At 41.1% G+C, this 27,152-nt stretch overlaps 1 protein-coding gene across 1 annotated transcript; it reads left to right on the top strand.

Annotated features, from left to right (window-relative positions):
* On the top strand, positions 1–26,220 carry LOC108337621 (uncharacterized). Its single transcript, XM_017574181.2, has 8 exons — positions 1–410; positions 615–740; positions 12,130–12,253; positions 19,183–19,628; positions 19,911–19,987; positions 20,127–20,262; positions 25,332–25,535; positions 25,955–26,220. Exons 1-8 carry the CDS (start codon positions 69–71, stop codon positions 26,012–26,014), a joined length of 1,515 nt encoding a protein of 504 aa, XP_017429670.1. The 5' UTR covers positions 1–68; the 3' UTR covers positions 26,015–26,220.
* Positions 26,221–27,152: the final 932 nt, after the last annotated feature.

The following is a 27,152-nucleotide window of genomic DNA, read 5'->3' as shown; positions in this document are numbered from 1 at the left end:
TGGTATTTTCCCTAGACTTTTTATTGAACCGTGAAGCTGAAAAAATAAGTAATAAGGAGACATTGCCTATGGAGAGTGATCCTATGAAACTAAAAGTCCACCTAGTCACTGGCACGGACACAGCCGAGTTCAGGCTGCTGAGTGAGGCGTTGGGTCGGAGCTCAGTGGTGGGCCTGGATGCAGAGTGGAAGCCGGTACGGAGGTCGTTCCCGACGGTGTCGGTGCTTCAAATCGCGTGCGGCGACTGGGGCGTGTTTGTGTTGGACTTATTGTCCATTCCTCTCTCTTCACTGTCGGAACCGCTGCGAGAATTGCTGCTGTGCCCCGACATCTTGAAACTCGGATTCGGATTCAAGCAGGATTTGACTTACTTGTCCTCCACTTTCTGCTCCCACGGCGGTTTCGACAAGGTCACACATGGGCACACACGATGAGTAAAATATAAAATTAGGGTTAAGTGTTTTTTATCACAGTTAACGTATTTCAAAAACTAAAGCAATGTTTAAAATATGGAATTTTTTCAGAAACTGCGAACACCATTTACCCTTGAGAATAAACATTCCTGCCCTGCTTCTGTTTTTTGTCAGAGAATTTCTTAATTCAATTGTGCATAGGTTGAGCCATATTTGGATATCAGGAGTGTGTACAATCATCTGCATCATAGTAAGAAGCATGAACCCAAGCAAAGTAAGAGTTTGTCAACGATTTGTGCAGAAGTATTGGGGTTTTCGCTCTCCAAGGTTTGTTTCATAAAACATTCATTTAACTTCGGCATTTGTTCTACCTCCATTTGAGCTTTTGTGTGGAATGTGATTGTTTTATTTAGGTGAAATGTCTTTTCTGTTAGCATTTGGAGGAAGGTTCTATCAGTCGTTCTTTTTCCTGGATCTTTTCTTTTAAAAGAATCGTACTGCTGCAAGCTTGTTGGTCCGTGTTGTTCTTTCTGTGCATTGGACAAATTTATTCTTAATTTTGTTAGAGAATTAAAGATCCAGAAACAGAGCTGAAGAAATTAGTCAATTTAAATCCCTACTATCGCTGCTCAAACTGAAGTCAGTTAGGCTTGAAGAATGGATAGTGAATAATTCACTTTGACCTCATGATGAAATTCAGTTTTTGTTATATATACTGCGTGTTATGTTAATTAGGAAAATGTAAACTTTTGATATTATTTGATATTGGTAGATATTGTTGATATTGTTTTTTAACAATATCTTCTATTTACTATATTTATGTTTGGTTGCCATATATACTTGTATCATTCTTCATTATAAATATATTATCTTATGTGTGTTTTAAACACAAGGGAGATTAATCCTATATCTAGTTTTAGTATATTTAATAGTTTTATTATGGAAAATAATTGTCAGCATGGATCAATCCTTGTAAATGTTTGAGAACCAGTAATCTTCAAAGCTTAAGTAATTAGGTAGAGGAATATTGATGGATTTGTTCTCTTAAATAGTACTTTATACACGTCAGACACCAATGCATATTTGTGTCAAAGTTAAGTGCTTAATCCCTGTCGATGGTAGAATTATTGTTGGGAATGTGTTCTGTATCTGTAACATTCCAGATTATAATCTAATTAAAAGTATTTTTCATTTAGTTAGAGGCAAATCCCATTCTTGGATTCAATAAAATGTTCTAGTAACAATTGTCAATTCCAGAATGATAATCACCCTAAGAATATTAATTCTGCCGATTAATGGGCTGGTTTAAATTCTATCAGAATTTAGAAGGCTGGCTATCTTCAGATAGAAATGATTGGTGCATCTCAAATTTTGACTTTTGACTTGTTTGATTTACATGGTTTCTGACAAAAAGGACATGTTTGGTTGCCCGTTTGCAGGATTTTATCAATCTGAACATCTTAGCTTTCAAAATGATTTCTGAAGATATTTCTTTGAGAACACAAAACAAATAATGCAAGTTACAGATTATTATTGACTTTTCATAAGCAATACTAGGATTGACCATTGTTAGAATTATTGGTATGAGAAATAAAGAAGATTGGGAGAAAATATCCCTTATGTGTTTAGACTACACATAGGGTAGTTTATTTATATTGTAAGATATGGGCCAATGCCCTTAATACATAATAGACTAAGCCCAAATAATAGAAACACACATCTTAACATCTAACACTCCCCCTCAAGCTGGAGCATATAAATCATATGTTCCAAGCTTGTTACAAAGATAATCAATTCTAGGTCCTCGTAAGGACTTAGTGAATATGTCTGCCAACTGGTTGCTTGAGTTAACAAACTCAGTCTTGATATCTCCGGATATGATTTTTTCTCGAATGAAATGACAATCAACTTCAATGTGTTTGGTTCTCTCATGGAAGACAGGATTAGAGCTAATATGGAGAGCAGCTTGATTATCACATATAAGTATCATGTGAGTGACATCTCCAAATTTCAATTCACTAAGCAATTGTTTAAGCCACACAAGCTCGCAAGTAGCTGATGCCATAGCTCTATATTCTGCTTCTGCACTCGACCTTGCCACAACACTTTGCTTCTTACTTTTCCAAGATATCAAGTTGCTACCAATAGAGACACAATATCCAGAAGTAGATCTCCTATCAGAAGGGGAACCAGCCCAATCAGCATCTGAATAGCAAACGATCTTTGTATCGTTGTTAGGGCCATATAGCAAACCTTTTCCAGGTGATCTTTTAATATACTTCAGTATACGAACAACTGCATCCCAATGGTCTTCACATGGGGAGTTTAGAAATTGACTCACCACACTAACTGCGAAGGAAATGTCAGGACGCGTAACAGTAAGATAGTTTAATTTACCAACTAGTCTTCTGTACCGTTCAGGATCTGAGAAAGGCTCCCCCTGATTTGGTAGGAGTTTGATGTTAGGGTCCATAGGTGTCTCAACAGATTTACAGTTCATTAACCCTGTTTCCTCCAAGATGTCTAACGCATACTTCCTCTGAGATATGACAATACCATCATTGGATTGTGCTACTTCAATACCCAAAAAGTACCGGAGTTTGCCAAGATCTTTGGTTTGAAAATGATGACAAAGGTGTTGTTTCATCTGAGAGATGCCAAGATAGTCGCTTCCTGTGAGAACAATATCATCGACATACACTATTAAATAGATACATCCAGCACTCGAGTGGCGATAGAACACTGAATGATCCGCTTCACTGCGAGACATACCAAATTGTTGAACAACACAACTGAATTTACCAAACCAGGCCCGAGGAGACTGTTTTAGGCCATACAAGGATTTGCGAAGACGACATACCAATCCAGAGGACTCCCCCTGAGCAACAAAGCCAGGCGGTTGCTCCATATAAATTTCTTCCTGCAAATCACCATTGAGAAAAGCATTTTTGACATCAAGTTGGTAAAGAGGCCATTGTCGAAGAGCGGCCATGGCAATGAAAAGGCGAACAGAGGTCATTTTTGCCACTGGAGAAAAAGTATCACCATAATCCAAACCAAAAATCTGTGTGTAGCCTTTGGCAACCAGTCGAGCTTTCAAACGATCAATTGTGCCATCAGGACCAACCTTGATAGCATACACCCACCTGCAACCAACAACAGACTTTCCAGATGGTAATTGGACAAGCTCCCAAGTTCCACTTTCCTGTAAAGCACTTAATTCATCCATCATAGCTTGACGCCAACCAGGATGAGTTAAGGCATCATCCACAGATTTGGGAATTGACACAGAAGAAATGGATGAGAGACAAGTATAAAAAGATGGAGATAATCTGTGGTAATTAAGAACAGTATAATGGGGGGAAGGGTTACGGGTAGAGCGTATACCTTTACGGAGGGCAATAGGCAAGTCAGACTCAGTTGCTGGAGCCGGAGGAGACACATGAGGCGGCACCGGAAGTGAGTCATGAGGGAGACAATTACGGCGACTATAAACCTGAAGGGGTGGAGGTGAAGGATGATCCTGTGGTGAATGAGAGTCTAAAGAAGGAGAAGACAAAATGGGTGGAGCATCACCAGGAAGATCACAGATAAGAGGAATATCAACAGTAACAGGGAGAGGTACAGAACTAGAAGATAGATGTGAAAAGTAAAAAGAAGACTCATCAAAAGTGACATCAGCAGAGATAAAATGACGATTGAGGGAAGGGGAAAAACACTTATAGCCCTTTTGTGACCGTGGAAATCCTAAGAAGACACATTTGTGAGACCTAGGAGATAACTTATCAAGACCAGGACTAAAATCATGAACAAAACATGTAGACCCAAAAACTCGAAGAGGTAATGGATGCAGAGGGTCTTGAGGAAATAAGATAGAATGAGGGATTTTGTTATCTAGGACGGAAGATGGCATGCGGTTGATAAGATAACATGCTGTGAGAACTGCATCACCCCAAAAACGTGAGGGTACTTGACCATGAATAAGAAGTGTACGAGTTGTTTCAATAAGGTGTCTATTTTTACGCTCAGCCACCCCATTTTGTTGAGGGGTATAAGCACATGAGGTTTGGTGAAGAATGCCATGAGAAGCCATAAACTGTTTAAACTGTTGAGAAAGGTATTCACGGCCATTATCACTACGTAAATTTCGAATAGACACCCCAAACTGTGTTTTTATTTCATTGAAAAAAGATTGAAAAATAGAAAACAACTCAGAACGATTCTTCATTAAAAACAACCAAGTACATCTGGAATAGTCATCAATAAAGGTAACAAAATACTGAAAACCTAAAATGGACTTAACACGACTAGGTCCCCAAATGTCAGAATGAACCAATGAAAAGGGGGACGACGCCCGTTGTGAGACACTACGAGGAAAGGAACGACGAGTATGCTTCCCTAACTGACAAGACTCACATGACAAACTTGATAATGTGGACAACCTCGGGACAAGTTGTTGTAGTTTGGCAAGACTAGGATGACCGAACTGAGCATGAAGAAGGGATGGTGACTCCATGACTACGCCAACATGTGGAGAGGGGCGGAGATGATAAAGGCCATGAGACTCACATCCTGTGCCAATCATGTGTTTCGAACTCCGGTCCTGCAACCAAACAGAATCTTTAGTAAAGGAAATAACACAATTAAGAGTACGAGTTAAACGACTAATGGACAATAAGTTGAAGGGAGACCCAGGGACATAAAGTACATGATCAATGGATATGGATGGAAAAATATTAACAGTACCAATACCATGAGATGAGACTCTAGACCCATCAGCCATTGTTACCGAGGGTAAATTAGCTGGACATGACAAGGAAGAAAACAAGGACTTGTTACCAGTGATATGATCGGTGGCGCCTGAGTCAAGGACCCAAGGTCCAAGGGAGTGAGTTAGACCAACAAAAGGTGTACCTGTACGTGCAACAGATGCAGATGTAGTGGAACCAGAGTGCTGATGATCCTCATACCATCTGAGAAATTCGTTAAAGATTGCAGGTTTGTCTACGATATTAGATGAAGTAGGATGGTCTGCAGACGGTGATCGGGGAGGTGGATCAGAATTTGCCACTGCTACAGGTCGAGGAGGACGTCCATGGAGAGCATAACATCTATCAATCTTGTGGCCTAACTTGCCACAATGGTCACATTTTGGACGTCCTTTACTTGGCTTGCGAGACCGACTTCGATCATCACGTTGAGCAGCCATAACAGAGGAATCATCAGTACGAGGAGATGTCTCAGTGACGGGTTTGCTCGGTATACGCAAAAGAGCAGAACAAGTAGAAGTAAAGTTGGGTATGATAGGAGAACCCAAAATCTGATCACGGACATGAGAAACATCATCAGAGAGTCCGTATAATGCCAACAACATGAAGAACTTTGATCGTTGTTCCAATTCTTCAGCAGGAGTGGAAGCAGGAGGTAATATATCATTAAAGTCATGAAGAAGGGCATGAATTTTACCCAAATATTCTGCCATGGGACCAGGATTGCGCGGACCAATAACAGTTAATAGGTCCAGACAAACACCATAAAGACGCTGAGTGTCATTTGTGTATAACAACTTCGCTTGTGCCCATACTTCTGAACATGTCTCATAGGATCGAAACATTTGTTTCAGTGAGGAGTGAATGGTGGACTTTATAACAATGCATAACTGAGCATCAATTTTCATCCAGCGGGAAGTGTCATCTATGAGAACAGTAGTCACATTTTGAGTAAGATGATCTAAGTACCCCTGACTCTTCAACCAAAGTTTGATGTCGGACGCCCATGTTGCATAATTTGTGCCATCTAACTTGTCAATGGACAAGTGTACATTCACATAATTAGTATATATTGAGGGATCAGAAGATGAGCCACCAATAGAGGTGTTTGTAGACGAGGAAGACGCCATGGAGAGGGAGAAACCCTAAAAATTCAAAGTGCTCCGATTGACGCAACGACCACAGATCCAGAAAGAGGGCGAGGAGGCGATCACGGCGGTGCTGATCGGCGGCGGAAAGCTCCGGCGACGCGCCGGCACGCGCGGCGGCAGCGGCGGCAGCGGCGACTCTTGCGGCGGCGCGTGGAGGCGCGTGAGAGCTCCGATCGCGGCGATCTTCGTGCGACGGTGGTCGCCCGGCCGAGACGCTTCGGATGGTGTGGTCGCCGGTCGATTCTGGAGCTCCGGCGGCGGCGGCGGCGGCGACGGCGCGGCGGTGGCGACGGAAGCGGCGGTGGCGACGGCAGCGGCGGCGACGCGACAACAGCAGTAGTGATGGGTGCCGGAGACCGTGGAGTTGACTGGAACTATTCCTGTGCTCTAGATACCATATGAGAAATAAAGAAGATTGGGAGAAAATATCCCTTATGTGTTTAGACTACACATAGGGTAGTTTATTTATATTGTAAGATATGGGCCAATGCCCTTAATACATAATAGACTAAGCCCAAATAATAGAAACACACATCTTAACATCTAACAATTGGTTTATGTGTGAGTGGGTATGAGCTGTGTGTGAGTGTGTATGAGCTGTGTGTGAGTGTGTATGAGTTGTGTGTGAGTTGTGTTAAGTGTGTTACAACTAGAGAGCACTCTCTCTAGTTCTATAAATGTAAGCTTAAGAGTAGAAATGAAATAAGAACTTTGAGAAACATTTTTTTCTCTCTTTTAGATCTTAAGTTGGTATCAGAGCTGGTTCATCCTGCTCTGGTTTCCGTGTGTTGTCCACCAGCATTGTCACTGCTGGTCGCACCTGTCCGGTGCCGTTAGTCGTTGTCTGCGGCTGTCTCGCCACTATCTGCAGCTGTCAACTGCAGTTTCAAGTTCTTCAACTTGGTTATCCGCCATCCAGGTATCTGTCCGCCGCCGTCCGCCGCCGTCCGCCGCCGTCGTCCGCCGTCACAGTTCCGTCCGGCGACCACTGGATCTGGTTCGCCTCTTCACGCGAAAGCCAACCCCACCGGTGGGTTCGCCTGATTCTCATCCACGCTCCGTCACGCGCCGCCGCTTTGTGCGCTGCGAACAAGCGCGTGCTGCCCACGCGCCGCCATCTGCTCACCGGAAAGTCTCCGCGCCACCTCCATAGCTGTCGTCCTCAGCTCCTCTGTCCGTTCTGACCCTCAAAATCTTACTTTAGTGGGTCTAGAAGCTTCTCTTTAAGAAATCCTTAAGAAACCCTCTAGGGTTTTCGGGTCCTACACGGTTTTTCTTATTCTTTCTTTGAAAAATGGCATCTGGAAGTGCTCTTTCTTTCTCTGGAAGTCCCTCAATCACTTCCGAAAAGCTAAATGGAAAGAATTATATGTCTTGGTCTGCTGCTGTAGAAATGTGGTTCCTTGGTCAAGGACGTTATGACCACCTTGAGCAGGATGGGAGTCAAGTACCTTCTGACAAAGCTGAACAATGGAAACAAGCTGATTTTCAACTGTGTGCCCTATTGTGGCAATCTGTGGAACCCCGACTTTTGATATCTCTTAGAGCCTTCAAGACATGTCACACCTTTTGGAAGAAAGCCCAAAGCATTTATGCTAATGATATTCAACGTCTCTATGATACCGCAAACAAGCTCGCCTGTCTCAAAATGACAGACCATGATATGGTCTCCTTCATGACGGAAGCCCAAGCAGCTGTGGAAGAATTGAGAATGTTCTTGGAATCTTCAGAAGATATCAAAAAGAAGCTTGACCAGTATTATATGGTAATGATCCTACGTGCTTTGCATCCAGATTTGAATCACATCAGAGATCAACTTCTGACAAGTCATGAAGTCCCTTCCTTGGAAGCCTTGACCACACGTCTTCTTCGTGTTCCTGTGCCTCAGTCTCAGGAAACTCATGAAACAATAGAACCATCTGTCATGGTTGCCACGCGAGGAAGAGGACGTGGAACTAGAGGAGGAGGACGTGGAGGACGTGGAGGTCGGGGACGTCAATGCTCTTACTGTAACAGGATGGGTCACACCCAAGAAAACTGCTACTCCTTGCATGGCTTTCCTTCAAAAACCGCCAATATCTCTCAGGCTGAAACTTCCACTTCCAACTCCAAGTTTACTGAGGAAGAGTATCAAGAGTATCTGCGCTTAAAGTCTAACAGCTTGGCACAATCATCTCAGTCCTCAAGCACATCCACAGCTTGCATTTCTCAATCCATGGCAGGTCCAAATTCATGGGTAATTGACTCGGGTGCTTCTGATCACATTTCTGGTAATACCTCATTGTTCTCAAATCTTTCTCTCCAAGAAAAACCTCATTTCATTACCCTTGCAAATGGCTCTAAAACTTGTTCAAAGGGAATCGGTCAAGTTTCCCTGTCTCCCTCTCTAACTCTAAAATCCGTTCTTTTTGTTCCTAACTGTCCATTCAATTTAATTTCCCTAAGTCAGTTAACCAAAATATTAAATTGTTCAATAACGTTTGATTCAAAATCTTTTGTTATACAAGAGCGTGGCTCGGGGAGACAGATTGGAGAAGGATATGAAGCTGGAGGTTTATACCATTTTGGATTTCGTCCACGGGTATCTTGTGTTGCCGCTCTTCCCCCTAAAGTGTTACATGATCGGTTTGGCCATCCTAACTTGTCAAAATTAAAAAAGATGTGTCCTGAACTTAGTGGTCTTCAAACTTTAGAATGTGAGTCCTGTCAACTAGGAAAACATGTTAGATCTGTCTTCCCTAAAAGATCTCAATCAATGTGTACTTCTAGTTTTTCTATTATTCATTCTGATGTCTGGGGACCTAGTCGCGTCTCTTCTTTTGGTTTTCGGTATTTTGTTACCTTTATTGATGAGTATTCTAGATGTACTTGGGTTTATCTGATGAAAGATCGCTCTGAATTGTTACCTATTTTCACATCCTTTTTGAATGAAATCAAAAACCAATTTGGCCAAGTAATTAAAGTCTTAAGAAGTGATAATGCTAAAGAGTATTTCTCATCAACTTTTTCTTCACTTCTTAGCTCCCATGGTATTTTGCATCAGTCCACTTGTCCTCATACACCCCAGCAAAATGGTATAGCCGAAAGAAAAAATAGACACTTGGTTGAAACGGCTCGTACTCTTTTGCTTGGTGCTCACATTCCTATTCATCACTGGGGGGATGCCATCTTAACTGCATGTTTTCTTATTAATAGAATGCTCTCCTCCTCTCTCAATAATAAAGTTCCTTTCTTCGTTCTCTTTCCCAATAACCCTCTCTTTCACACCTCTCCTCGAGTCTTTGGTTGTGTTTGTTTTGTTCATGACATGTCTCCGGGACTTGACAAGCTCTCTGCTCGTGCGATCAAATGTGTCTTTTTGGGCTATTCTCGACTTCAAAAAGGGTATCGATGTTACTCTCCTGAAACCAAGAAATACTACATGTCTGCTAATGTTACCTTCTTTGAACAGACACCTTTCTTCTCTCCATCTGTTCAAGATGTTCATATCCTCCAACAGGTACTTCCTATTCCAGTAGTTGAGTCTAATATCTCAAATACCTCAGTCAATCCAAGTAATACCCAAGGTCCTCTCGAACCTTCCTCTCCACATACTGATAACCTTCGACACAGTACCCCGATGGATAATCCTCTTCCAGAAAATGGTGGATCTCCTTCTTCAGATTCTTCTTCGTCACCATCTCCTGTCACGCCTCCTGGTGAAGATGATTTTGGTTGGCCCATTGCTCTCAGAAAAGGTAATCGTTCCACTCGAAATCCTCATCCCATTTATAATTTTCTTAGTTATCACAGAGTGTCGTCCTCCTTTTATTCACTTTTATCCTCAGTGTCTCCTGTGCTTATTCCTAAAACTGTGAAGGAAGCACTTGATCATCCTGGATGGCGACACGCCATGATTGAAGAAATGCAGGCTCTTGACCACAGTCATACTTGGGAGCTTGTGCCACTTCCCCCAGGCAAAAAGGCTGTTGGTTGTCGATGGGTATATGCAATTAAAGTCGGTCCTAATGCTGACATTGATAGACTCAAAGCTCGACTGGTTGCAAAAGGGTACACTCAGGTTTATGGTCTTGATTATTGTGATACCTTCTCTCCTGTGGCAAAGATGACTACCATTCGATTGTTCTTTGCAATGGCAGCCATTCGTCATTGGCCGCTTCATCAATTGGATATCAAAAATGCCTTTCTCCATGGTGATCTTGAGGAAGAGGTTTATATGGAGCAACCTCCTGGGTTTGTTGCTCAGGGGGAGTCTGGTATGGTTTGTAAATTGAACCGATCTCTATATGGGCTCAAGCAATCACCACGTGCTTGGTTTGGAAAGTTTAGCTCCATTGTTCAAAAATTTGGGCTACGACGCAGTGAAGCAGATCATTCAGTCTTTTATTATCATTCATCTCCAGGGAAATGTGTTTACTTGATAGTATATGTTGATGATATAGTTATTACAGGAAATGATATTGCTGGAATATCTCAACTGAAGGAGTATTTGTGTAGACATTTCCAAACCAAGGATCTTGGGAGCCTCAAATACTTCCTAGGCATTGAAATAGCTCAGTCAAAAGATGGAGTTGTAATCTCCCAAAGGAAGTATGCTCTGGATATTTTGCAAGAAACAGGCATGATTGATTGTAGACCGGTTGATAGCCCTATGGATCCAAATCAAAAATTGACAACAGAAGAAGGTGAGTTATTCTCCGACCCAGAGAGATATAGGAGGCTAGTTGGGAAACTAATCTATCTTACTATTACAAGGCCGGATCTATCTTTTGCAGTTGGAGTGGTTAGTCAGTTCATGCAAGCTCCATGTGTTGGCCATTGGAATGCTATCATTCGCATTCTAAGGTATGTAAAAAAGGCTCCTGGGCAAGGGCTGTTATATGAAGAAAAAGGAAGCCTTCAGGTATCAGGATATTGTGATGCTGATTGGGCAGGTTCTCCTATTGATAGACGATCTACTACTGGATATTGTGTTTTCCTTGGAGGAAACATTATCTCATGGAAAAGTAAGAAACAAAATGTAGTGGCTCGATCAACAGCTGAAGCTGAATATAGGGCAATGGCTTCATTAACATGTGAACTTATATGGGTAAAGCAGTTCCTTCAAGAACTTAACTTCTGTGACATCCAGAGTATGAAGATGTATTGTGATAACCAAGCTGCTCTTCACATTGCATCAAATCCAGTGTTTCACGAGAGAACCAAACATATAGAAATTGATTGTCATTTTGTTCGGGAAAAGTTATTGTCAAAAGAAATATGTACTGAGTTTGTTGGATCAAATGACCAACTCGCAGATATGTTGACTAAGTCATTAAGGGGACCTCGGATTGAGTTTATTTGTTCCAAGCTTGGCACATACAATTTGTATGCTCCAGCTTGAGGGGGAGTGTTAGAATTATTGGTTTATGTGTGAGTGGGTATGAGCTGTGTGTGAGTGTGTATGAGCTGTGTGTGAGTGTGTATGAGTTGTGTGTGAGTTGTGTTAAGTGTGTTACAACTAGAGAGCACTCTCTCTAGTTCTATAAATGTAAGCTTAAGAGTAGAAATGAAATAAGAACTTTGAGAAACATTTTTTTCTCTCTTTTAGATCTTAAGTACCATAAAAGATACTTCTGTTCATATTGTTGAATTTAAATTGAAAATGATGTGAGTAATGGTAAGTGAAAGGGGATCCCCTTATTTGCTCAAAGATTTGCATGTCCTCCTTTGGAAGTTTAGGATCCAGAGTTGTTCCAAATGGCATTTTTCAATTACTCTACTCTATCGTGTTAACCAAACTTATATGTGCTCTAGGAACTTCAATGTAGTGATTGGTCACATCGTCCTCTTACAGAAGAGCAGATAAGATATGCAGCTATGGATGCTCATTGCTTGCTCGACATATTTAAGCTATTCCAGGAAAAGGTCGTCAAAGAAGGTTTGTAATCCCTGAAAATTTTATGGCTTAAACTCTGGACAAATTACAAAGCCATTGTGTTATATTTCTTCTATTTCATGATTTGATTTTTTTTGTTTAATTGCTTGATTGATTATTTGGTTACTCAAGCTGACAGCATAGTGTATTCTGATGCTGATAATAAGGTTGCAAGCCCTTGGGGAACCCACTCTCAAAAGCAAGTTATTTAGGAGGGAGAACAGACACTTCAAATATTCTGCATAGCCTTCCATACTACATGATGCGTCACTTAGGCACCTCATAATACTCTAGATTCATATTACTTTATGTGTGTTAGGAATTCTTGAGATCAAGAATTCAAATTATAGGATTAATAGGGCAGTAACACTCAAATTAAACATCCAACAATTACATAGATAGTTTTACTAGATTATAGGTCTAAAAACATTCAACAGCGTCCAAGGGAAGAGTTTCCCTTCACACAGGTTAGCACCTGTTTTGAAATAACAATAAAACCAAACCACTGTAGGAGGAACCGTTTGCCCCTTAAAAGACAACCATACTAAACAAAATCACCACCTCTAACCACCCATAAACCGTCCAAGCCCTGACAACTATTCTATAACTTCTAATTTTTAACATTTTTCCTAACATACACTTTAAAAGGCGTATCAATACTCCCAAGATTCTGAACAACCTTGTCCTCAAGGTGAAAATCTGGAAATTGATCACGAATTGTTCCTTCATCTTCCCATGTAGCACCTTCGGGTCCTCCCATTTGCCACTGAATAAGGAGTTGAGGAACTGAGATACCATCATATTGCTGCACCCTTTGATCCAAGACTTTAAAGGGAAAACAACTTAGTTCTGGTATGTGGAGTTCAGTTGGAAGGTTTTGTTCGACTTATTGAGTGTAATAGCCATCTTAAGATGGGAGACATTAAAAATAGGATGAATCCGGGCTATCTCTGGCAGCTGAAGGCGAAAAGCGATGGGACCCAACTACCTATGGGGACGAATTTTCAAAAAGACCCAATCCCCAACCCAACCTTGATCAAAGACGATCTTCTCTTCTTGTTGGCAGACTTGACCATATACTCTTGCACCCTTCCTAGATAATACTTCAATTGGAGAAGAGCTTCATCTCTAGTCATAAGATCATGTGCCACAACTTGAACAACGGTTTCCCCGAGAACAAAACGAGTGATAGCCAAAGGAGCACGAGGAGCATGACCATAAACAATTTCAAAAGGTGTGCACCTAGTAGATCCTTGAAAACTGGTGTTATACCAATATTCAACCCAAGGAAGGACAACCACCCAGCCCTTTGGTTGCTCTGAACTGAAACATCTTAATTATGTCTCCAACGTTCGATTGAACATCTCTGTTTGACCATCTGTCTCAGGATGATAGGCTGTGCTCATCAACAACTTGGTGCCTTTGATGGCAAATCCCCTAGCCATGGTGAAGCATTTTCAAGAAGAGTGGAAGTCATCCTTGAAGATGGTATCAACTCTACCTTGTGGACCACCTTTGGAGCCATCATGGAGCATAGTTGGAAGAGTAGTGTAGGTTTATTTAGGCCATGTATTCGGCCAAGTAGTGTAGGTTTCTTTAGGCCATGTATTTCGGCCAAGTAGTTAGGATTGTGATGGCAATCATCATCACCATCATCATCATCACCACAATCATCACCATCACCACCATCATCATCATCATCACGTCCAATAACAGAACAACCAACGTTAAAGATGACCGGTGGCATTGTTGTAGATAAATTCAATCGCTCGACGTCGTTTGAAAATACAACCGCCGTCTAAAAAGCAATGACGTCCAACCATACACAAGTTAGATGTTAAACAATGACCTTAGTAATCATCTAACGTCACCTTAGGATACATCAGATGTCCAATACAAAATAAATAGATACTAAATAGTCATTTGCATCCCAAAAGAAAATGTATTTACAAAATGAACGTCGAACTCTTACAAAATACGACGTTACCTCCTCATTGGTAACACTAGCATCCACTAAGACTCATCACTGCCCTTTCCCATGCATACATCATGTCGTACGACACCCAAGTTCGACGTCAAACACCATTTCTTTACTATGATGGACGTCGAACTCCTACAAAATACAACGTTACCTCCTCGTTTGTAACAACAACATCCACTAAGACTCATCATTGTTCTTTCCCATGCATAGATAATGTCGTAGACACCCAAGTTCGATGTCAAACACCATGTCTTTACTATGATAGACGTCGAAATCTTACAAAATACGATGTTACCTCCTCATTGGTAACAACAACATCCACTAAGACTCATCACTACCCTTTCCCAAGCATAGATCATGTCACACTACACACAAGTTTGACGTCAAACACCAATGCACTATGAGTAATAAACAATCTTTTGCATCCCCAAAGAAAATGTCTTTACTATGATGGACGTCGAACTCCTACAAATACGACGTTACCCTCCTCATTGGTAACAACAACATTCACTAAAACATATCACTGCCCTTCTCCATGTATAATTGACGTCGAATACAGCTCACATTCGACGTCAAGGGATACCTCCATTTTCTTTAAATAATGTTTCGGAGCCTTGGATAACCTCTACACCTCCATTTATAAAATTTCTCGTAACCACTCCCTCAGTTAACTTTTTTCTTTGGGTTTCTATTAGCTACTTCAAGGTCACAAAAGCGAGGCACTTTTTTGTGGTTGATTCTTCGTCATTATGAAAAGCTTGAAGGAATGATAGAAATCCACAGAAAAAAGTTAATAGATTTGTATTTCGCACCCTTTGAAAACTCTACACCTCCATTCACCAAATTGATGTTAACGTTTTCCTTTGGTTTTCCATCAATCCTTCACGAAACAAAGACATTTCTTTGTTACATTGCATACCCTTGATGAGCATAACTTTCTTCTTCTTGCCTTAGCATTTTTCCAGCATCTTCTGAATCACCTAAACTATTTCCCCTTTCAAATTCTTTGTATTTCTATTTTTAATCAAATTTTGCTACAATATAGAAACAAAATCAACATTAATTTCTTAAACATCTTCAGGAACAACTGTACATTCTCTAACATCCTTTGAAGTTCTTTCTAGATGATGCTTCAATCAATAAATTCCACCTAATAATACTTTCTCACAATATTTACAATTCACATTTCTTACTTTCCCATCAATTGAAACACAATGATTTTATGCAAGATCAGGTCCAATATCACTTCCTCATCTAGTAGCATGACCTGAACCACAGTCTGTCGATTCCATGTTTTTCATTCAAATTTAAACAACACAGAGAGTCTCCAACAAGAATAGAGAACACTCTAGCAAGAACAAAAGAATCAAAGACAATGAATACTGATTACTGTGAAAGAAGAATTGATGATCGTGAAAGATGTGATGGTAGAAACTGCGTTAGTGCTTTGGTGTCTGTCAGCACAATAGTGATGGATGTTGGACTACAGTGTCAGTGTCAAAAGTAGTGTGTGCCATCATCAGTCTCCTTTGTTTATGATTTTTTAATGGTTGAGAACCCTGATGGAACAAAAGGGTCATACAAGTATCCCGCATTAATTTTAGGTTGGGTCGGGTTTGGTTGTTTAGCCAACAAGTGGGCCTTCAAAACCTACCTGCACCAGATGGTTCGATGAGCAACTTCACAATCTCGCAGCGAGTTGCGTCTCTCCTGATCCACCATCTGTGTTAGGTTGCAACATCCCCTGATCTTGTAGGATTGCACTAGCAGTGAGTTTACTTGCGATTTTAATAGCAATGGGGTTGCAAAAGGTTGCTTGAGGTTTAAGGACCATTTGTGTTACATCCCAACTCAGTGAAGATGTTAGGAATAAAAGAGGAGGGAATTAACCTAATACCAAACGGTAAGGCGGGGGGAAGTGAGGCCGTACGCTACATGAGAGGAGAAGCCGAATGGTAAGGCAAGGGGGAAGTGAGACCGAACAGAGACAGGGGGAAGCGAGACCGAACGGTGTGATAGGAGAAGCCGAACGGTAAAGCAAGGGGCAAGTGAGGCCGAACAGAGACAGGGGGAAGCGAGTTTGAACGGTGTGAGAGGAGAAGCCGAACGGTCAGGCAAGGGGGAAGTATAGACCGAACGGTATCCAGAAGGGAGGAGGGAAGTAGAGGCTACCGATTGGTATTTAGTGGAAGCAGATTGGGTTATCAGAAAATGTTAGGGCGCGGAAAGGCGACACTATAAATAGTTTTCTTTTATTTCTGTTCAGGAGGTTATTATCTTTTGGGTAAAGACTGGGCATATTTGCCAGTGGAGGAAGATAGGCTTCCTTGGGGGAGATTACACTTGTAATTTTCTTTACTTTACAGAATCAATAATACATACTTACATACTTTCATTTCTATTGTTCTAGTGTTTGAGTGAGAAGAGAGCGTAGATTTAGGTTACTCGTATAAAGTAACCTAACAATTAGTCCGACCTGCCGGATCAATATCGGGGGAGAGAAGAGCTAGCGAGGAGAAACAGAGCGAAGAATGGTGGCGATGGAGTCGACAATGGAGGAAATGGCGGCAGAGGTGCGAGCGATGACTCGCGAGTTCTGACGAACTTTCGGGCGACGCTCCAGGAACCGAGATCGGAGCTCCGAAGGAAGACGTGATTCCGTCAAGGCTGGACGACGATCGCCAGAAAACTCGGAGGAGAAATCGGAAGAAAACAGAGAAGTTCGACGCAGTTGGAGTAAGCGCGTTGAACTACCTACATTTGAAGGTGTGGATCCCATGGGCTGGATCGCACAGGCAGAGAAATTCTTCAATATCCAGAGCGTGACGGAGAAGGAGAAGATGAAGCTTGTTTATAAATGCATGGAGGTAGGTTTGGCGCGTTATTGGTTCCGCTTCTGGCGGGAGAAAACCATACATCCGACTTGGAAGATGTTCACCGACGCTCTGACGCGTAGGTTTGGCGAACTAAATCGGTGCACCGTTTGCGAGAAGATGGCCGAGGTGCGAAAGGAGGGATCTCTCAACGTCGGCAGAGGGCAGGAAGACGAAGATGAGGAAATTAACAATCTCTTGGATCTGGAGGATGTGGGTAAGGGAATGGGAGAAACGGAGCTGAAGCTGAGCACACATCAACCACCTTTGCTGATTCAGTGCCGTCTCTTTCACATGGATCGCACAATTCAGGGCACTCTTTTGGTTAACAGAAAGCTTCTTCCTAGAACAATACAAGTTAGGCATTCAATGATTAAAGTTGAGAAAGACCTTAGTCTGAATATGCAAAGCATAAATTCTTTGGAGGTAGTGAACACAAGCATCAAGCCAAATAGAACTTATTTATCTAAAAATCTGATTACCCTTTTGAGCTATGGAGGAGTGCCAAATGAATTCTGCAAGGCTCTACTAGAGAGTAATTTGGAAGATGCAAATCATGTTTTCTCCAATGAGTGTGTTGCACTCAGAGCATCCATTAATAATGGCACCATGGATGAATACATTGCGGCAGAAATGATTTTATGTGGAATTCCTTTGGATGAGCCATTTTTGCAGTATCATCTGTCTATACTTGCAAGGGAGGAACGCAAGAAGCTTAGAGGAGGGAAGCTATATATGCCTGATTGTTTGGGGACTGTAGATCCCATTGGATGCCTAGAGAAGGATCAAGATTGTATAATACATGAGAATGACCAAATTACCGGGGATGTGTTGGTCTATAGAAATCCAAGTTTACATGTTGGCGACATTCACATAATGCGTACCAGAAGGCAGGAGGGAAGTAGAGGCTACCGAACGGTATCCAGAAGGGAGGAGGGAAGTAGAGGCTACCGATTGGTATTTAGTGGAAGCAGATTGGGTTATCAGAAAAGGTTAGGGCGTGGAAAGGCGACACTATAAATAGTTTTCTTTTATTTCTGTTCAGGAGGTTATTATCTTTTGGGTAAAGACTGGGCATATTTGCCAGTGGAGGAAGATAGGCTTTCTTGGGGGAGATTACACTTGTAATTTTCTTTACTTTACAGAATCAATAATACATACTTACATACTTTCATTTCTATTGTTCTAGTGTTTGAGTGAGAAGAGAGCGTAGATTTAGGTTACTCGTATAAAGTAACCTAACAGAAGATTCCTTACCTTTTGCATGAATTCGGCTCTTCTCCATGGGTTGGGCATACCAGGTTAAGTAGAACGTATTAAAAAATATTAAGTGTATTTTATTTCTGATATGAGGAAATATGTGGAATAATTGATGGATGGTTGTGCTACTTGTGAGCAGAATAAATACCAAGCTCTACAATTTTGTTAGTTTTCATTTCTTACTCATGCATCCACATAAATAAAGCTCATGTACATGCAACACAAGAATAAATACGACAACTTATGGGCCTTTAATCCATTTTTATAAGAGAAAGGATAAATAAAAAGAAGAAAGATGATCTGGGAATAAATGGGCTGAACATGGAAAATCAAGAAATAGAAGGTATTTGTCCACATGGCAAGAGGACATTCAAGTCGAATATTCTGTCATGATGGAAACGATAGTGCAGCATGTGTTTACACGGTAGGAGAGACTAGCAAAAGGTAGAACGTAAATTGGGTGAGGCATTGGCTGGGCATTTTCCTTGGGGACAGCGATTGTGTCTTGCTCCTCTGGTTGTTATTCTTTTGTGCATTGCTATTTTGTGTTTTCCTGTTTTCTTTTTCTAATCTGAAGTTTTACTGTTGCTGTAAATGTAGTTAATCTCCTTGAATATCAACTATTTCCTCATATACTACTACCAGTTTCTATCAGAAACTTCTCTGTATTATTTTTTAACCTTACTTTCTGATCACAGGATATATCCATTCGTTCCCTCATTATTTTCTTTTGTCTAATAATTGATTTATTTGCTATTCTAACATTGAAGCATTGTACAAAGAATGGTCATCACATTTTGTTGAATTCTTCACTGCAGGAGACTTGGTTCTTGAGACCATAGTATTCTCTAATCGTGATGCAAGTCTTGGGTTAAAAGAGCTATTCAGAAGTCACGATACGAGTGATAAAGTCCTAAGAGCACATTTTTGTGAAGCTTTAGCAATTGTCGAGGCCACAACTTGTTCTGATGTTGCTCGTATGATACCTCTAGCTGGGGCATTCATCCAAAAGACGTCATATTGGGTTACTATTCCAATGGATGAAGTTTTGTTGAAAGTTGTAAAAAAATATGGTGATAGGATCTTGCTAAAGGAGTTAGACAAAAAACCCAAAAGCTCAAAAAAGAAAGGGAAGAAGCATTCACTACTTAATGGGACTAGGAAAGAAAATCATTTTGAGAAGTTTGATGAGTTGCAAGGTACCCCACCATGGGATCCTTTGGAGGGAGGGAATGGATATCCAAAGTTCCTTTGTGATGTAATGGTAAGTGTCTTAATTGTGAAGATCAGATGTTCCCTTTCTTCCAATATTATGTTTAGCCTTGGGAATTTTATAAATTTTGTTAAATTCAATCATCTCTGTTGCCCAGAAGAAATGAGGCTTCCTCATCATTATCCATTCTCGTATACCCCTTTTCCAGACTTCTTTTTTATGAATATTTTTGTGCAACATTTTTGTCCAAAAAGAAAGGGTTTTATTTTATTGTAGGATCTGAATGTTAATAAAATAAAAATGTGAGCATGAATTTGTGAGGAATTTGCTCAGGTTGAAGGCTTGGCAAAACATTTACGATGTGTCGGGATAGATGCTGCAATTCCTTATTCAAAGAAGCCTGAGCCAAGGTTATAAATAGAATATGATTCTATTTATTAATTTTTAATTGTTGATTCTAGTATATGCTGAAAGTTATACTTCTGACATCTGAGTGATTTCTGTGTATATTTTCTCTTTTTTTGTGAAACTATTTTCATTTATATTTAGGATGTTGATAGAGCAAGCACAAAAAGAGAAACGAGTGATTTTGACACGGGATGCAAAGTTGCAAAGACATGATTATCTGATGAAAAACCAAATATATAGAGTGAAGAGTCTTCTGAAAAATGAACAGCTACTTGAGGTATGGTTAAATTAACTATCCAGATAAACAAATTTATAACATACATTCATGGTAAAGTAAAAGTTAAAATTACACCATATTATGACAACATTTTCTTTTACCCTTTCTTTTCTATTTATTATGTTTTTAGTTGGATATTAAATACAATACTAAAAGTTGTTGGTAGGATATTAAATGTATTACTATAAGTGGTTAGAATTTGTTAGAGGTTGTTAGAAATTTCATCTAATTATTACTTTAGGGTTTGAGTGCTCTATATATAGAAGTTGATGTACTGTTTCAAATCAATTAACAAAAATAAGAATCTTCTTTCTTTCAAATTATTCCTTTCAAGTTGGTATAAGAGCTCCTGATCTAGGGAGCTTTGCTTCCTCATTTCTTCTTGTGAAAATGGTATTCTATTGAATGAAAATGGTTCTCTTACATGTTACATCCCTTCTCCTTAATCCTATATTTATAGGATTAAGTGAATGGAATACACACTCACATACAGTACATACACACTCATATCTAAATACAAATACAATAATTCTAACACTCCCCCTCAAGCTGGAGCATACAGATTGTATGTACTAAGCTTGGAATAGATGAACTCGGTGTTGAACTAGATGATTTGTCTTCAAGAGTGTGAGGCAAACATAGATGGACTAACAGCAGCTTGTGAAACTTCAACTTCAAAAGTGGATGAAGAAAAAGCAGTGGTGGCCAATGACAAACTGCAAGGACTGATTCTCCAATCAATGATGGATGAGTGACGGGATCAACAGTGGTAGCTGAAAGCTAAGAGCTACAAAACAGCAAGGACTACACTAAATCTTCATCAATGATGGCTGGGTGACGGGATCAACAGTAGTAGCTGAAATCTACAAAACTGCAGGGACTACACCCATATATATGTGACTTGCAGTGTCTTGGAAACGTACTCCCCCTTAGTGTGAACGGCGGAAATGTGGAATATCACAGTTGCTGGACCACTAAAACAGAAACAAAATATTAAGCTATAATGCTGAAATAAAGGCATCAAAGATCCAAATTGGAGGTCCAAAATTCTTTGCTGGACAACTCCCAAGTGGTGATACTTAGCAGTGTATCACAAGAAGATCGGGCTAACTCTAGCACCGAATAGCGGCAAACTGTGCAAGAAGATCGGGCTAACTCTAGCACCGAACAACGGCAAACAATGCCGAACAGAGGCAAACTACGCCTGGACAACGGCAAAACGGCGCCGGACAGCTGAAACGGCGCCTGGACAGCGGTCAATAGTGGCTGGACAGTGATAAAACGGCGCGGACAGCAGCAAACAGTGGTTGGACAGTGGAAAACGGTGCGGGACAACGGCAAACGGCGTTGGCAGAGATGAAGATGGCAGCAATGGCTGCTCTGAGGGTCGGAACAGAGAGAGGGAGCTCCGACGACGGCTATGGAGGTTTCGCGGTGAAACTCCGGCACAGGGAAGGCGGCGCGTGCAGAACACGCGGCCGAGACTGGCCGAGAAGAAGCGGCGCGTGACAGCTGGTGCGGAGGTTTCGGACGCCGGCACCGGTGGGGTTGGTCGTCGCGTGAAGAGGCGAACCAAATCCAGTGGTCGCCGGTCGGAACGGTGACGGTGGCCGGCGACAAGGCGACGCGTGCAACACACGTCCAAGATCTGCCGGAAAGAGGAGCCGCGTGGAGGCGCGTTGAGAGGAATCTGGTGTTGTCTTCGGCGGGGTTGGCCGTCGCTCGAGGAGACGCTCCAGATCCGATGGTCACCGGTCAAAACGGTGACGGCGGCCGGCGGCCGGCAGCGGACTGGCTGGAAAGAAGCGCTTCGTGGCGGCGCGTTCGGAGGATTCTGGTCCTGTCTCCGGCAGGGTTGGCCGTCGCTCAAGGAGACGGTCCAGATCCGCTGGTCACCCGTCGAAACTGTGACGGTGACCGGCAGCAACGGCGGCGGTGACGGAGTCAGCAACGATGGCAACGGAAAGTGGCGGCGACAGCAGTGGCACACTCGGTCTGGACTGGTGTACAGAGAAGAAGAGAAAATGGAATTTGAGGGGCTGTCACCGGAAACTGTAGGGGCTGCCGGCGGCCATGGCGGCCGGCCGCCGGCAGACAGCAGAGACCCCAGAGGTAGATCAGAGAACCTGCTCTGATACCATGTGAAAATGGTATTCTATTGAATGAAAATGGTTCTCCTACATGTTACATCCCTTCTCCTTAATCCTATATTTATAGGATTAAGTGAATGGAATACACACTCACATACAGTACATACACACTCATATCTAAATACAAATACAATAATTCTAACACTTCTTTTCCTTCTTAGTTACGGTTTTCATTAGCGTTACCTGAAGTGCAGCAATTTCTTTTAATTATTGGGTTGCCTGAAGTGTCCTCCAAGTTGTGGTTTTCACTGCTGCTGCCCCAATCTGCTGCCACCCACCAGAGCTGTTGTCGGAGCTTCCGCGGGATCTTTAGTTGCTGTATCACTGCTGCTGCATCACCGTTACTGTTGCTGCTGCTGCATCACTGCTGTCATCATCGCCGCTGCATCACTGCTGCCGTTGCACTACTGCTATCACAGCAGCTGTCACGCTGCTGCCATCGCAGCCACTGTCACCAGTTGCACTACTGCTGCTGTCACAGCTGCTGTCACGCTGCTGCCATCACAGCCACTGTCACCAGGGCCATTTCTGCTTCCATCACTGAAGCTTTCTGTCTTACTTTTCATTTTCATTTAGGAATGGGCTAAGGAATTCCTATTATTTATTTTTGGCATGGCAACTCCACTAACCAATGCCAATCTTTTGCACTTGCCTGATGACAACCCCCTTAATGGTCGAATTATCTCCAATGGGACTCTGTTAGGCCTTTTAATGAACCTACTGGTCTTCCTCCTAGAAGACATTTAGATCACAAGATTCCCATTAAGGACGGGGTGGATCCGGTCAATGTAAGGCCCGATTGGTACCCACACGTGTTGAAGTCGAAAATAGAAAAGCAAGTGGCAGAGATGCTGGGAATGGGAATCATCAGACCCAGTAATAGCCCTTACTCCAGCCCAATTATTTTGGTGAAGAAAAGGGATGGTAGCTGGAGGTTCTGTATTGATTACAGGGCACTAAACAGAGCCACAATCCCTGATAAGTTTCCTATTCTAGTAAGAGAAGAACTTCCGGATGAGTTGCAAGGGGCAACCTATTTCGAAGGTGGATTTAAGAGTTGGATACCGCCAGATACGAATGAAGGACGAAGACATCCAAAAAACAGTCTTCCGCACTCACCAAGGCCACTATGCATTTCTGGTAATGCCTTTTGGTTTATCTAATGCCCCAACCACATTCCAATGCATGATGAACACGATTTTAAGGCCTTTTCTGAGGAAGTGCATCTTAGTCTTCTTTGACGACATATTGATATATAATAAGACATGGTGTTAAGAAGTGGACTTTAAGTCTAACTCAACCCCATAAAATCGGTTTGTAAGGTGAGGTTTGCACCCACTTATATATTATAAATTGGCCTTATCTCTAGTAGATGTGGGACTTCCAACACACCTCCCTCATGCTGAGGTACAAACATCATCTCGAGCGTGAGACTAGACATTAATGGGTGGTCCGATAACGATCCAATAGCAGGTGGAACAACATGCCCAACAAACAACAAATATTGCTAGGATATGCTCTAACCATAGCTCTGATACCACCATAGCTCTGATACCATGTTAAGAAGTGGACTTTAAGCCTAACTCAACCTCACAAAACCGGCTTGTAAGGTGAGGTTTGCACCTACTTATATATTATAAATTGACCTTATCTCTAGTCGATGTGGGACTTTCAACACATGGGAACACCATAAAAAGCATCTCAAACAAGTTTTGAGTACACTATGGCAGTAGTAGTTCTTTGCTAACAAGAAGTGCGAATGTGGGAGGAAACGAATTAGGTATTTAGGCCATATGATATCAGGAATGGGGTGGAAATGGACAGTGACTAGGTGGAAGTTGTGCTAGAGTGGCCAATATCGAAAAACATCAAGGCCTTGAGAGGGTTTTTAGGCCTCACCAACTACAAAAGGAGATTCATTCGAAATTACGGGAAGATAGCATGACCCTTAACTGACTCGTTAGAGAAGGGCCAGTTCAGTTGGCTCCACAAAGCTCAGAAGCCATGCTGGCCTCAAAAGAGTTTTCATATTTTCACCTTGAGGGCAAGGTGGGATCTTCAGGGGTGGGGTAATGATAGGTTGGGTCAAGACAGGTTTGGCATTGTGTATAAGAGGATGGATAAAAGAATAATTGAAAATGACTATTATAAACCTCCGGTAGAGTTTTTTTTTTTTTATGTAACTGTTCATTATAAATAGTCCGGGGATTGGGAGTAAAAACGTTTGTTGCTAGTCCCACATGGACTAGGGATAAGGTCAATTTGTAATATATTAGTGGATGCAAACCTCATCTTACAAGCTGGTTTTGTAGGGTTGAGTTAGGTTTAAAGTCCACTTCTTAACAAGGTTGTTGAGTTTTCTTAGTAAAATAGGAGATTGGTGGAGAGAGGACCTCTCAAAAGTCCTTCAAGAATGTTGTTCTTCCTGTTTCTACCACATTGGCAGAAACATTGTTATTCCTAATAAAGTTTACCAAGTACTTGTCTTGGTGTTTTTCCGTAATACTAATGGTGGCTACCAACGGATAATGCAGAAGTGTCGTTATAGGCTAGAGTTCAGTACATGGATTTCAAAGTTATCTGAATGGTCACTGTATTTTCTTCCCAGATTTCTATACACCAAAACGTCCTTCCATCTTGTTGCAAATTGAATAGAAAAAGGAAGAATACTTACGTGTAGTTCTACAGGTGCATTTTGTACTAGTTACAATTAGAATTAAAAATTCACTTTGATAAGTGCTAAATAAAGTTTTACATTAAAGGGTTATGCATTATACAAGATGAAACCCCAATTTTAAATGGAGAACAATACGAACTACACAATTGAATATTAGTTTTGTTCGTACAAATATTGTAATGTAGTCTTGCATGAGAGTGATGCTTTTGTGTAACAAAGTAAAACTTGGAAGTGCTTTTCAGGTTATTGAATCTTTTCAACTTAAAATTAATGAGGACAAGCTAATGTCGAGGTGCACAAAATGCAATGGAACTTTTATTCAGAAGCCACTGACAACTGAAGAAGCTATTGAAGCTGCTAAGGGTTTTCAAAGAATTCCAAATTGCTTATTTGACAAGAATTTAGAGTTTTGGCAGTGCATGGACTGTCACCAACTTTATTGGGAGGTATTGTTTACCAGTTCAGTTCGTGTGAATTTCTATCTAACAGTGCCGAATCCCTTATTTTCATTGGCGTTATTTAATTTTACTTAATATTTTTTGGAAGCTTTACAAGCTTTACAGTATTGTTTTTTCTTTACCCTTAGCTTATTGATGGATCTATGCATCATTTTTGACATATCACCGCGGAATTTTCAATTAAATTTGGAATGTAAGATTTTAGTCCTATCTATCATCAGGCATGCAAATGGTATAATAACTAGACTAATAATCACGCAAGTACTTGGGGGAACTTATTCTCAATAGCTAGAGAACTAATCTCTGTGAAACAATGATGGTTATATTTTCCTTCTAGATTGTAGATATGTTTTTTCAAATATGACCAACATTCTAACTTGCATACGTTGTGCCTGTTCTTTATTCAGGGAACCCAATACCATAATGCGGTTCAGAAGTTCATTGACATTTGCAAGCTGAGTGACTAATTTGAGCTTCGCAGTGATATGCACTCGTGTGATCGTATCATCGAAAAACTTTACACCGAAGAAAAATGTCATTTCCAAAGTGCATTTCCTCTTACACATTGATTTGGCCATCACCACTTGTTGCCCCAACTCCTTGTTGTTCCTGTATTTTGGATTTTGTAATTTGTAATACGTGTATTCTAAACTATAAAATTTATATTTTGGATATATAATATAAAATAAAAAATGTATTTTTCAATAGAAAGAAGAAAAACGTAAACTTGTGTGGAGGGAGAGGGCTGAGGATCCGTGGAAGGTGAGGGTGAGGGATGATGGAACAGTGATGGGAGAGAATGCACCGAATAACATAGGTAACAACAGAGGTAGAGAGGAAAAGTGAATTCTGTATATTACACTTAATGAATATGAATGAATAATGTTGTATATGTGTAGTTATACACATGTCTGATATATATACATAAGCTGACTAACCATTCAATACTCTCCCTTAAGTCAGATTATTAAGGGATACAATTACTATATTGTCTTTCAAAAAATCAAACCTATCTATCTTCAATGGTTTGGTAAACAAATCAGCCAACTGAACTTTAGTTTTGCAGTAGGCTAAATCAATTCTTCTTTTATTCACCATGTCCCTAAGGAAGTGAAATTTGATTTCTATATGCTTACTCCTTCCATGGCTAATAAGATTCTTGACCAAATTGATTGTTGAAACATTGTCAATTTTCAGCTGCCTTGACAAGTAGCAAAACTTTCAGTTTATACTTAGCTTCATAGCTTGAGAGAGCCACCACCGATTGCCTTTTAGAGCACCAAGAAATGGGAGCATCATTCAACATAAAAATGTAGCCTGAGGTTTTTTTTCTCTCAATCGGATCACCTCCATAATCTGAATTTGGTGTAGCCTGTTATCTCCATTGCAACTTTCTTTCTTTTAATAGGAAATAGAATTCCATAATCCATTGTACTTTCGATGTACCATAGCACCCTTCTTAAAGTACTTTTGATGTACCATAACACCCTTCTTGAAGCCTGCATGTGTTTTCTTTGGTTTGTTAATGAATCTGCTAATCACTCCCACACTAAATGCTAGATCAGGTTTGCTATTGCACAAAAATCGTAGAGATCTAATGATTTA

This window comes from Vigna angularis, chromosome 7 (genome assembly GCF_016808095.1).
Source record: "Vigna angularis cultivar LongXiaoDou No.4 chromosome 7, ASM1680809v1, whole genome shotgun sequence".
NCBI lineage: Eukaryota > Viridiplantae > Streptophyta > Magnoliopsida > Fabales > Fabaceae > Vigna > Vigna angularis.
This window is presented reverse-complemented; position numbering and strand designations above follow the sequence as displayed.